Source organism: Bos indicus, chromosome 11, assembly GCF_029378745.1.
Source record: "Bos indicus isolate NIAB-ARS_2022 breed Sahiwal x Tharparkar chromosome 11, NIAB-ARS_B.indTharparkar_mat_pri_1.0, whole genome shotgun sequence".
NCBI lineage: Eukaryota > Metazoa > Chordata > Mammalia > Artiodactyla > Bovidae > Bos > Bos indicus.
Window position 1 is genome coordinate 74,731,517 of NC_091770.1, and position 12,872 is coordinate 74,744,388.

The window sequence follows — 12,872 nt, forward strand, 5'->3', positions numbered from 1 at the left end:
TCAGCAACACCACCACCAGCAACACTGGCCCCAGGCACCAGCCTCCCCCGGCCTCCTGGCTGCAGAGCCGGGGCAGGCAGGGACATGAGGCAGCCTTGCTTGTCCCAGTTCTTGCTCATTCCTACAGTTCTCCCTGCAGAACAGGGTGAAACACAGTCCCCAGAAAAGCCTGAGAAGTTTGACCATGACAGTTGGCACCGTGCTCTCTTCTTGGTACCACCAAACGGAACCCGCCTTAATTCAATTTTTGTTTGACCGTGGGAGTAATTTTTTTTAAGTTGTCGGCAGCATGTGCAGAAAGTAGAACAGCTGTCTTCACAACTCTCTGTAAGGCCCAATCTCTACAAAACACATAAACATTCCGAAGCAGTCAGAAAGAGAACCTTCTTTAAAAGCCTGGTCTGATCCTGGCCTTTTCCACCCCTGTGGCTTTGTGCGGTTGACCCCGAGCGGACATCTGCCTTGATCCAAACTCCGCTGTCTGCAGAGGCTACTGACGGCTGCCCCTGCTCCTGCGCCTCACTCCCCAGACCTTCCTGCTGCCCTCCTGTCTGCCTCTCAGACACACACTGCGACTGCCTACTGCTGTCACTGGCGGGGCCCCTACCTGCTTTTTCTTTTTGTCTGATAAGGGCTTTCTGAGGCCTTTCCCCTCCTCTTGTACGTAAGCCAAGCCTTCAGTTTCTAACCCAACGACTCTGAGATTAACGTCACTTCAGTTTGACACTGAGCTCTGCCTGTGCACTGATCTGAAGTGAATGCGGTATTTCTCACCCTGACGCCATGCGAGACTGCCCTGGGCCACCCTCAGGCTCTGTGGCTGCAGAGTAGCCTGAACCACCAGTTCTTTGTTTCCTAGGTTTGAGGTAGTGTTCCTGCTGGGAACTGCTGGGTTCTGGGCACTTTAGGTTTCCTCATTGATCACTTAACTTTGGGAAATCTAGAGAAATGTTTCTCAAACACTTTTTAAACAGCAGCTCACAGTAAGAACTACATTTTACATCCACAAATACATACCTAACTGAAAATTTTCTCAGGACAGTACTTACCGATCCTGTTTACGTGGCGCATGCTAAGTCACTTTAGTCGTGTCCGACTTTGCGACCCTGTGGACTGCAGCCCGCCAGGCTCCTCTGTCCATGGGATTCTCCAGGCAGGAATACTGGAGTGGGTTGCGATGCCCTCCTTCAGGGGATCTTCATGACCCAGGGATCAAACCCGTGTCTCTTATGTCTCCTGTATTGGCAGGCGGGTTCTCTACCACTGGCGCCACCTGGGAAGCCCCTTGTATACATGGTAGCTTCTATTCATTTGTTAATTTTGTTTTGTTTCTGTTTAAAAAATCAATTGATAGAATGACTCACAAATGGCTCATGACCTGCATTTTGGAAAACACTGTTCTCAAGCATTTGATTCCTTTAATTATTACAATAGTTTGAAAATGTGTTGAGATGGCTAGAAGAGCATAGGTTCTTCACAAGCTCAGCACAGTTTATGGCCTCTTTGAGGCTGTTTCTGAAAATCCTTCACACTGTCATAACTTCCTTAGACATTCAGGCCACATTGAGCCGTTACAGGCGTTGCTAATAGCGGCAGTGGAGCACCGAGGGGCCGATGGTGAATCCAGCTTCCGCAGTGTACACTGCTCTGCTCTCCCAGGTCCCAGGGCCCTTTGGCTGGCCATGGGATTCTTTGGAGGCAATATTGGTAAACTCAGTGCATCCTCCCAGTAGATGTCTCTTTCCTTCCAGGAGAAGAAAGTAATATTTTGAAACTCTACCCTGCTTTTCCACAGGGTGTGCTGATCTCCAAACACTGGACACCATGCAGCCGGTGGAAAGGAAGAGGCAGGGCTACATCCACGAGCTGATTGAGACGGAGGAGCGCTACGTGGACGACCTGCAGCTCGTCGTGGAGGTAAGGGCGCCAGGCTCTGCGGGCTCCCTACAGCGTGGGGGCTCGTAGCAGGGTGTCGCCTTTGACAGTGGAGTCACCAGCAGCGACAGGCGCTCTCACACCCTCCGAATGCTTTCTCTGCCTGTTGGAGGGGCCTTGACGGTCTCAAGTCAGCTCTTGCTGTCAGATTAAGTCATTCAGAATGAGGAGAGAAGGGGCGCTCGGTGCCTCAGTGGGCTGTGAGGTGGCCTCGTCAGGAAGGACAAAGGTACAGCCTGGGTGGGAAGGCTTGACGCAAACGTGCTGCCTCAGACTTTGCTATCACGATGTCTGCACTGCCAATCTGACACCTGACATTTCTGACATTTTCATAAAGTTTAGTTGTTTCCAGTGGAGTTGTGAGGCAGTGGGAGTGTTCCTCTAATGTTTTTATCAGTTTGGAAAACCACTCTGCCACCTCATAAGACCCTCTCAGGTGTGAGGCGTCAAGTCAGGGTCAGGGGTTTAGGGTGAAAAGCACTGTCCACAGGTGAGTGGACAGCATTCTCATCAGCATTCCCTCCCTGAAAGGACCCGGCCACCACATCCTCCTCTGCTCTACTCACTGAGGCTGACGCTAAGCCGGTCAACAGAAGGCATAAACAGTAACACAAGTCAATCAGCGGATGAAAGTACAATCAGATGCTCTCCCTGTCCTTCCAGAGCGCCTCAGAGCAGAGTGACCTTGTTTCCAGGTCTCTCTCTCCCATAGGAGCATCCAAGCATCTTCCATCTGACTCTGAAACCATAGAGGTTTAGAAATGTCAGTCCATAGACTTATCCGAGTTCTTGGACTCCAGGTTCAGCTTGATGCTATAAATGTCAGTTTAGAACAGTTTCAACAGAGTAATGTCACATGTATTTTGGAGAGATTACACATGAAGAGAGGTGTCTCAGATGATGTCGCCATTTCCTTAAGGCTTTTAAAGTCATTTCCTAGTTGTTTAGTGGAAACTAGCTTTGTGACCTTGAGGACATCACTCTCAGCCTTCATTTCTTCATGGGTCCATTGGAAATAATAATACCTGACTCAGCATGACCTACATCATCATCTGTGAAGTTAACTGAGAAACTTACACACACATGTGCATGCACACACACACATGCATGTGTGTGCATATCAGAACTTTGTGAAACCTAAAGTTCTATGGACTACCAGTGTAAAGTGTTATCACTTCCCCTTCGGTCAGCCAGCCTCTGAAATCCACATGTGCTTGGTGGTCAGCATTGGGGGTGAGGTGAGGCATCGGTGTTTCTTTTGCTGCACTTTTCACTAACTGCTTCCAGACTCCTGTGGTGCAATCTGACAACAGTCCTGCTCCCTCAGTTCTGCAGGCCCTCCTGGTGTGGGGTGCTTTATGCCCACGGTTTAATTAACCTGTGTAAGACCCCTAGGAGGTGGATATGAGACTCTCCGTGATGGGACTGCTGGATTCAGTCCTCAGAATCAGCCCTGAGAGGAGCCGAAATAGCAAAACGTAGGGTAATTTTGCAGTTTAAAATTCAACAGTCTGTGTATGTTTATATAAAAGTACCTTGCTCTTCCTGGTTTCTGAGTATGAAGATATCATTTCCTTTAGACCACACAGGCTGTGTACTGCCCTAGAGCTGACTTCCTTTTCTTGTTCTGAATCTAGGTTTTTCAGAAACGAATAACAGAGCCAGGTTTTCTCGCTGAAGGAGAGATGGCCCTGATCTTTGTTAACTGGAAGGAGCTCATCATGGCTAACACGAAGCTGCTGAAGTGAGTTGTGAGCACCGCTTTTGGTGGCAGCGGCCACCCCAGCCCTGGGACCAAGACTTCCACTTCACTCCCTGCAACTGAGCTGCTTAACAGAGAACTTCCACTGCTTTCCTCTCCCTCAGGCTTTCTATTATTATTTTATGAAATGCTAACTGTAATGTACTGTAAACTACATCATTATTGAAGCAAAATATATCAAAATATTTGATTAAGAAAAAATGAAGTCATTAAACAATACATTAACATATGATTCCAAACCATACTTGACTCTGTATCAGCTAGAGTCAGGAGAGAAGCCACAGCTTATGTCCCAGACATAAGCAGCTGGACTGGCAGTCCTCTAAGCGTAGTGTGAAATTCCGTCCCTTCCGCCCACGAGGACAGGCTCCTGGGGGAGCTCTGAGCCACCCCACACTCGCTGCTTCTCCCCACTCCTTGAGGTTTAGCAGCTCTCTGGGCACAGTGTCCACCACTACCTTCACCTCCACACCCGGCCTCTGCGGACTCTTGCTCCCTTACTTCTCCTGCAGAGAATAGAAATTTCTTTCTTCTTGGTTCAGCTGAAAACAAGTTAGAAAACTTTCAAAAGAAACTTTTTTAAGAAACTAAGCTGAAACCAAAAGAGTTCCAAAGACTGAGGAACACCCAAGCGCAGAGTCTTCATTTTTTCTTCTTTGCTCACAGTTCACCCAGGTTGGCTGGGCAGGTGGAGCTTCAGGTCCTAACTGCCTCCTCCTCCTGACTTTTCCCCCATAGTGCTAGAGATCTTCAGGTAACTCGCTGGTCGTTATTACTGTTAGTCTCCCAAGATATTCACTGTTCATTGGCGACGGACACTCAGTTAAACAAGAAATGAGAGAGAGTGTGTTGGTTGCAGGGCGCTGCGGGTGCGGAAGAAGACCGGGGGTGAGAAGATGCCCGTGCACATGATCGGGGACATCCTGGCCGCTGAGCTGTCCCACATGCAGGCCTACATCCGCTTCTGCAGCTGTCAGCTTAATGGAGCAGCCCTGTTACAGCAGAAGACAGACGAACACGCAGACTTCAAAGAATTTTTAAAGGTAACTCCATCCCGGGAACGCAGGCAGGCCAGCCCTGTTCTGAACCAGGAGGCAGAGGCGTGTGGAGGCCTCTGGGAGGCCTCAGGAGTAGAGACGGGTATGATCGTCACTTTCTGTGTGTGCCCAGTTGCTTCAGTCGTGTCTGCCTCTTTGCAGCCCCATGGATTGTAGCCCACCAGGCTCCTCTGTCCACGGGGGAAACACAAATATGGCAGAGAATTTTCTGACTGCTTTGAGTTGCCTTTCCTGTTGAATTGAATTTTTTCTTGGCTCTGGGACCATTATTTTGCCCATCTTAAATAGCATTTTTTTTTAAGCCTACTTAATGTAAACCAGCTATTTTCTACTCCAAAAAGCATCCAGAGTGTTACTTTCTTAATTTTGTAAATTGTTTTAATTTTATACCCGTCTTATTCAAAGGAAGAATATAAAATAGCTTACGTAACCAAATCAGATCATTCCAGGAGGCAACACAATATCATGCTTGTAACGAAACAGACTTCCAACTGTGTGGGCTGAAATCCCAGCCCCAACACTGTAGTCCACTGTGGAACTGGGGCGACTTTCCTAACACTTGGTGCCTTCAGTCCCTTCATCTGTAACCTGGAGATAATCAGATATTACTTTTAAAGTACTTTAGCACAGAGACCAGCACATAGTAATGCTAATTTTATTTATTTATCTTACTATGATCTCAGGAATGCAAAAATGGTTCAATATAAAGCACTGAGGACAGAACCCTTCAATCGGTGGGAGGCAAGGGGTTGCCTGGAAATGAACTAGAAGAAAAGCATAGAAAGAAACCCAAGATCACAGAAACAAACGTTCACCAGAATAATTAGATAAATGTAGAATTATGAGTATATGTGAATGTTTTAATTATCAATTGTAGTATTAAATATAGGACATTTACCTTCTCAGTTCAGTTCAGTTGCTCAGTCATATCCTGCTCTTTGTGAACCATGGACTGCAGCACACCAGGCCTCCCTGTTCATCACCAACTCCCGGAGTTTACTCAAACTTATGTCCATTGAGTTGGTGATGCCATCCAACCATCTCATTCTCATCATCCCCTTCTCCTCCCGCCTTCAGTCTTTCCTAGCATCAGGGTCTTTTCAAATGAGTCATTTCTTCAAATCAGGTAGCCAGAGTATTGGAGTTTCAGCTTCAGCATCAGTCCTTCCAATGAATATTCAGGACTGATTTCCTTTAGGATGGACTGGTTGGATCTCTTTGCTGTCCAAATCATAGTAAAAGATTTAATTTTTTTTTCAAATAGTTATAAAAGTAGCAGTATAAATAGGATATCAGTATCACCACGATTGTAACAATAGCAAAAATAAAAAGTGTTTAGTCTTTAAATAAAAGGCATGGTGTTGATTACATTAAAAGTAGATCTAACAAGCTGCATTCTAAAATGCTGGTTTTTAAAAACACTCAGAAGATATCGAAATATATAGCTTGAAGATGTTTATCTTAGAAACATAGAATATCCAAAAACAGAAGGAGGGGGCAATTTTTAAAGTGGGGAATAATTAGGTAAATTATAGTAAATGTGTTACTTTTCAGTTGTTAAAAGTGATCGTCCTAGAGTACTAGCTACTCTGTTAGGTCCTGTACTACTCCAAGGTGTAGAATCAAATAAATATGGTCCTTGGCCTCCTGAAGTTTACAGTCTGAATGGGAGGTCATAGAGACACTCAAACATGGTACCTCTACCTGTGTTACTCAGTCCAGATATGGCGTGATGATAAAGAAAGCCATAGGGGCTTGAAAAGGGTCACGGGAAGGGAGGGGAGACCCTGGAGTGGAGGAGGCTAATCTGAGTCTTCAGAGATGAGTGTGAATTAGCCAAGTGAAGAAAAAGCAGCAGGACAGTGTCAGCCTGACTCAGCCAGGTGCTCAGTAAATGGTATTGTCATTGATGAAGCCCAGTGATGCACAGCGAGAGGTGGGGGAGACCAAGAGCTGCTTAGAAGACAGATTGGCATCAGTGGTGACTCCTAGGTGTGTGGGAAGGAGGTGGGTGGGTGCAGAATGATGCTACCAACTCCGATAGGAATAGAGGTAGAAGACGATGCTTTTATGACAGAAGACGAGGACTTCATTTTGAGGTATGCTGAGGTATTGAGGTGCCTTTGGAACATCAGATGAAAAGGAGAATAATTCGGCTCCATTGATGGTCTGGGTTACACTGTGGGACTCAGTGGGACACTGAGGGGAAAGAAAAAAGGAGTGAGGAAGACTCAGAAGGTCAGTGGACTTGGAAGACAGCTGAGAGAGCATGGTCTTTCTCAGTAATGGAGGGAAGGCTCGCACAGCCTGTCAAAACCACCTTAAGAAAGAACTGAAAGTATTCGTGGGGTCTGGCTCACAAGGTGGGATATTCCTACTGTTAAATTGATGGGTATCATTTTGGATCCTGAGTTTTTAAAAGAAATTCAAAATCTGAAAGATGTCAAAGTGAGGAGTAGTTCCAGTGTTCCCTCGTTTTTCTTAGGCTCTGATTTCCTCACGAGCCTCTCAATTATTTTGCAGAAGTTGGCATCTGACCCTCGGTGTAAAGGGATGCCCCTTTCCAGCTTCCTGCTGAAGCCCATGCAGAGGATCACCCGCTACCCACTCCTCATCAGAAGCGTGAGTGTCCAGTGGGGAGAAGCAGGGTCCTTCAAGGCTGATGGTCAGGGAGCCTCCAAGCATGCCAGCCACCTGCCACATGGTCTGACTCCATGTCTGATGCACCAGGCACCAAGTGTGTGTGTGTGTGCCCACAGACACACACACATGTTGTCTGCAGGGATAAATCCTGGACGTGGGCAAATAAAAGACATATCCAGGGTCATTTGGGCTGCCTGTCCTCCCCCTTGCCAGGAAGCCTCTGGCCTCTCAAGGTTATGCATGTATGTTGTCTAGACAGAACAACACCCTCTAGGTCCCCAGCTGTGGAGCCCATCTTGAGCCCAGACAGAGTCCCCTGTTAGTCCCACAACCTTGGGGTCCAGTCTTCCCCCTGAGATCTGCAGTCATCTACCAACTAAATGCCTAACCTGGACATCCCAGGAGTCTCCAGCTCAGTGTCCTAGATACATCCCCTCGCTGAGGTCCCCACCTCAGCTTGCTGATCACACAGTCCCACTAAAATTCCATTCACCTTTTTGACACCATGTGAGCCCCTTGAGCCAATAAACCATCTAAGGAGAAGGCAGACCTTCAAAGGATTATTCCACAAGTAATCGTTGAGGTAATTTCAGTCATCTTACAAAGAAACACAGTAGAAATACCATAAGACTGTTGCTTTTATTGATTATGTCTTGACCACCAATCTATAAGCCATGTTAGACCCTATCAGAACTAATTAGCCACATCAAAACTAATACAGAACTAATGTCACAGTTCTGATACCAGACGGACCCATTAATACACAGTAATCCACAGTTAATCCCTTACCTGAAATATTTGGGGCCAGATGTTTTTCAGAATACAGAATATAATTCAAACGCTGTGCATTACATAATACCCCAGCAAAGCCTGGGCAGCACTGATAACTAACATGTTAAGAGTCTGAAGTGAAGTTAATGAATAATCACTAGGCATAGACTTAATTAGTACATCTCTTCAGTTTAAGTCAGGTTTTGCCACCAAATGAGTAATGAAAAAAGCATTCGGCTTTCAGAGTTTTTCACATTTTGGGACTGTGAATGAGGGACCGTGAACCCAGAAAACCAGACAACAGTGGTCTACTGGTAGGCCCACCCATTTCCAAGCAACCACACAAAGATGCATTCTCTATCCTTTTACCTTCAGGAGCGTACAGTCACTTCAGAATGAGATGAGTGCATTTTCCTACATGCTGACATCATGGTTTTATTGTTTTATTCTGTGACAGGGGATTCACTGCTTTCAGCAGATTTTTCAGAAAGATCAGTGACCCCAGAAATATAATGAATGGTTGCAGCAAATTAACACACTTATCAAAGGTGCAGCCAGTTTATACTGGAGGGTTCATCTGGATTACTGGGAGGCACCCTTACACCGCCACCCCCCACCCCCAGACTCAGCCAGAGAGCCAACAGAGACCCACAGTGCAGGGCGCTTGGTCCATATAGCACTTGGCCCACCCTCTTGTCCCTGAGTCACCTATCTCCCCATCATGGGCCCCTGAGCCTCTCAAGGGTGAACGACTGTCTTGCTCACTGTTGTATTCCCAGCACCCAGCACCTGGGCTGGTGGGGCAGGTGGAAGCCATAAGACATCCCACATGAAACAGCCCCTCTCTTCCAGATTCTGGAGAACACCCCAGAGAATCATGTAGACCACTCCTCTCTGAAGCTGGCCCTTGAGCGGGCAGAGGAGCTCTGCTCTCAAGTGAATGAAGGAGTTCGAGAGAAGGAAAATTCAGACCGACTAGAGTGGATCCAGACGCATGTGCAGTGCGATGGGCTTGCGGAGGTGAGGGCTGCAGGCCTGAGCTGGGTGCCGCCCGGCAAGCTGTGGGTGGGGATCCAGGTTCATGCCTTCTCCTAGTGTAGACAGTCTACGCCTCAGCTCAGCCCATACAGACTCAGCATCCTGCCCCCTTCTTGGGTTGTCATTGTCCTTTCTCATAGAGAGATTTATGTTTTGCGTTCTTTGAATTCAGCTGGGTCAGTGTTCTGTGGGTTTCTAAGTAATCTTTTTCACTGCGCCGGTCTGAACTCTGAAGAGAAATAAACGTAAGGAGCTTCTGTGTGAAAGTAAAAGATTACAGCTACATTCCCACTGGAGAGGTCTGCCACCCCTCCCTCAGGCCTAGGACCTTGCCAGGGGTGCTGGGACTTGCAAAGTGACACCTTCTTCTCTCTTTAAGCAACTTGTTTTCAACTCCCTCACCAACTGCCTGGGGCCCCGGAAGCTCCTGCACAGTGGAAAGCTGTACAAGACCAAGAGCAACAAGGAGCTACACGGGTTCCTCTTCAACGACTTCCTGCTTCTCACCTACATGGTCAAGCAGTTCGCGGTCTCCTCGGCCTCCGAGAAGCTTTTCAGCTCAAAGTCCAATGCTCAGTTCAAGATGTATAAGACGGTAAGTGTCCTGGCAGTAGCATCAGGCACATAATGAGGTGCTTCCTCTCTCTTCAGGGCCTACTTCTTTCCTGGCCTGGGCCCTTGCCATCCTCAGGGGACTCTTCACCTGCCTCCAGATGGCTCACACCTCCATTGTCAGTCACTTCCCAGGGAGGAAGCCGAGTGGCTGGGCCTTCACTGCCCTCTGACAGCTCCGTAGATCCCAGCTGTGGATTCCAGCTCCTTCCCCGGCAAACACAACGGGCAGTCCCGCCTCCGTCCGCATTCAGCATCAGGTCTCTCTGTGAAACCAAGGCTGACGCAAAGGGCTGAATGTCAGGGCCTGTGGAGAGACCCTGTCACGTGAGCAGTCACGGACACTTGGTGCTCCTGTCCCCACTTCAGTAACAGCTGATATACCCCAGATATTTACTTTCGTGAAAGAGGAAGCAGTTTCTTTTCTCCTGAGTAAAAGACTCTGGCAGCTAGAGCCCTCTCCACTGCTCAGCAAGACTCTTCCGGACAGACAAGGCTCTGGACATAGGTGGGTGGAGGGTTCCGACCCATTTCACAGCCTGTGTTTTGGCCCTTATTCTTTCAGCCCATTTTCCTGAATGAAGCCTTGGTAAAACTGCCCACAGACCCTTCCAGCGACGAGCCTGTCTTCCACATCTCTCACATTGACCGGGTCTACACCCTCCGAACAGACAACATTAACGAGAGGTCAGTCTCGACTACATGTGTGACCTGCCTTGAGGCCCAGGAGAAAGCCTGACCTCTCCCTCCACCATAACCCACCTCCAGTCTGTGCTCCCACCCTACTCATCCCTGCCTCTGCCAATCGCACTGGCAGGCCTGGCTTTAGACGGCCCGGTGACCGCGAACACCCTGCTTCTGGTCTGTCCTGGGTCTTCTGAAGGGGGAGACCAACACCTCACTTGCTGCCGCGACCCCTCAGGGGCAGCCTGTGCTCCCTCGCCTGCTGAGGCCCCCTGTCCCATCCCTGCACTGGCCGGGACGCCTGCCCTCGCCCGCTGCCCTCTGCTGGGAGCCTCCTCCCTCCCTGCCCGGCCAGCCATGCCCGCTGTCCTCTGGTGCAGGTCCCCCTCTGCGTGACCAGAGCCCGTCATTTACTGTGCTCAGCTGTCACTGCATCTTCCATCTCTGTGCGCCCAGCACCTGACAAGTGCCTGGTGCCACCAAGAACTGTCTAGAAATTCTCAGCTTGATCCTCAATAAGCAAACGAGCCCTTCAGTTGCATTCACGCTAGGTCTAGGATTAGGAAGCTCTCAAAGCCGAGTGAGGAGCTCTGGGTGAGTGACCCTAAAGGAGGTGTGTGATGGCTGCACTCTGCTTCTCCTCCAGGACGGCCTGGGTCCAGAAGATCAAGGCCGCGTCTGAGCAGTACATCGACACCGAAAAGAAGAAGCGGGAGAAGGCCTATCAAGGTAGTCGGTGGTGCCCTGGAGGGCTGTAGTTCGCCACACCAGGGTGCCCTGGGGACTGGGTGGGGTCCCAACTTCAGAGTCCAGGCTGCAGAGAGGGGCTAAACAGGGACAGCCTGAAAGACCAGACTTGCTGCCCACTACGTCCTCCACAGCCATTTCAAAACTCCAGGGGGCCTCCTGAGCCCCTCCACTGCCTACTGCACAGATGGGGGTCGTCCAGCACAAGCCCCGGGATGCCCCTGTGGCATACAGAGTCTCTGCCCCTCCTGCCTGCATATTTACTCTTCACTTCTGTTTGCAGGCAGAAGGGTCTGACCTTCACATAACCGGCCCCACCTCCTGTTGGTCCCTTTTACTCCATCAGACTTCACCTCTGTGAAGATTCCCATCAGCTCCTCCGCACCCTGCTCCTCCTCCCTGGCCCAGCCTGTACCCTAGCCCCCACTGGGGACCCACCCATCCTCCCTGTCCCAACACCTGGTCGTGGACCTTGAGTCTCCCCCTCCCCCTCACTTGCTGTCCCCTAACCCTGTGCAGAAAACTTGCTCATGTGACACCAGTGACCACCCCCCAACAGCAGGAAATTGAGGACCCTCCCTCCCCAGGCCCCCATGACACCCCTGAGGCTCTCCCAGCACCCAGTCTTCTTTCCTGCTCTCCCTCCTAGCCCTGCTTCCTCCCACTGCACCCCGTGAGTCTGCCCTGGCTCTGGGCCTCCCCAGCTCATGTCACCATGTCTCTGTGGTGCTTTCAGCGGTTGCAGCTGGCCTGCTGTCTCTCCAGCCCATGCTCTCCGGACACGCCTGCTGCACCCCTCCCATGGGATGAATTCACCCCCACCCCCCCCACTCCCCTCCCCCCACCCCCCCACCGCCCACCGCCAGAAGTAGCTCCTCCAGAGACTCTCAGGGCACAGCTCTTGTCCTCGGCCATGTGCTGGAAATGTGCCCCCTGACACCCCCTTTCCCCAGGCCTCTCTAGTCAGCTGCCAAGTCCCACATGTTCTCTCTATGGTCCTGTCTATGGTTCTCTGTCTGATCCTGCCCTTTCATGGTGGCAGAGCCCTGGTAAGATCCCCAGTCTCCCAGCAGGCTGTGGCATGAGGCCCTTCCCTGACCAGTCCTCCCACTTGTGTTCCTGGCTGCTGGAGTTGCAGCTCTTTATGTTTTTTCATTCAGGTTTCCCTTATTTTGTTACATACTCCTGAAAGGTATGTGTAAATTGGCTTTTGCTAACTGAATCCTATTTTAATGGTACTTTAAAGTCTTGCTATTGAAAAATCAATGATTGAAGCTTTTCAGAAAGCATATAATGATCTCTTAATTGGTCAAAGATAAATCAAAGTTTTTCTTTATTAGTTTTGCTTCACAGCAATATCTGTATGTACATTTATGCACTCTCCATGTGTTCAATTCTTAGACATTTATTGATTACTTACTCTGTGCCAGGCCCTGTGCTAGGCTTAACCAGGCCTGCAAATGAATACAGCCCAGCCCTGCCTTCAAGGAGACTGAATGCAAGGGCCTCCTGAGCTGAGGGCACACATGGGGGATGAGCTGCTTCTCACAGAGAAAGTTCTACTTGCCCTGAGTTTTGAAAAGTCAGGAGCTCACCAAGCAGCTTTCTTGTTAGTTTTTAAA

At 49.3% G+C, this 12,872-nt stretch overlaps 1 protein-coding gene across 9 annotated transcripts in view; it reads left to right on the top strand.

Annotated features, from left to right (window-relative positions):
* ITSN2 (intersectin 2) overlaps window positions 1–12,872 on the top strand; it is a 126,211-nt gene that overhangs the window by 110,492 nt on the left and 2,847 nt on the right. For 8 of the 9 annotated variants that reach the window (XM_070799044.1, XM_019970622.2, XM_070799043.1 and 5 more), the window contains 8 exons: window positions 1,796–1,917; window positions 3,573–3,679; window positions 4,557–4,740; window positions 7,279–7,377; window positions 9,022–9,189; window positions 9,587–9,802; window positions 10,385–10,506; window positions 11,150–11,232. In XM_070799044.1, the coding sequence (XP_070655145.1) occupies window positions 1,796–1,917; window positions 3,573–3,679; window positions 4,557–4,740; window positions 7,279–7,377; window positions 9,022–9,189; window positions 9,587–9,802; window positions 10,385–10,506; window positions 11,150–11,232 (1,101 nt within the window). Of the gene's footprint in view, window positions 1–1,795; window positions 1,918–3,572; window positions 3,680–4,556; window positions 4,741–7,278; window positions 7,378–9,021; window positions 9,190–9,586; window positions 9,803–10,384; window positions 10,507–11,149; window positions 11,233–12,410; window positions 12,443–12,872 lie in introns of all 9 variants that reach the window. The other variant, XM_070799049.1, reaches the window with a different exon arrangement.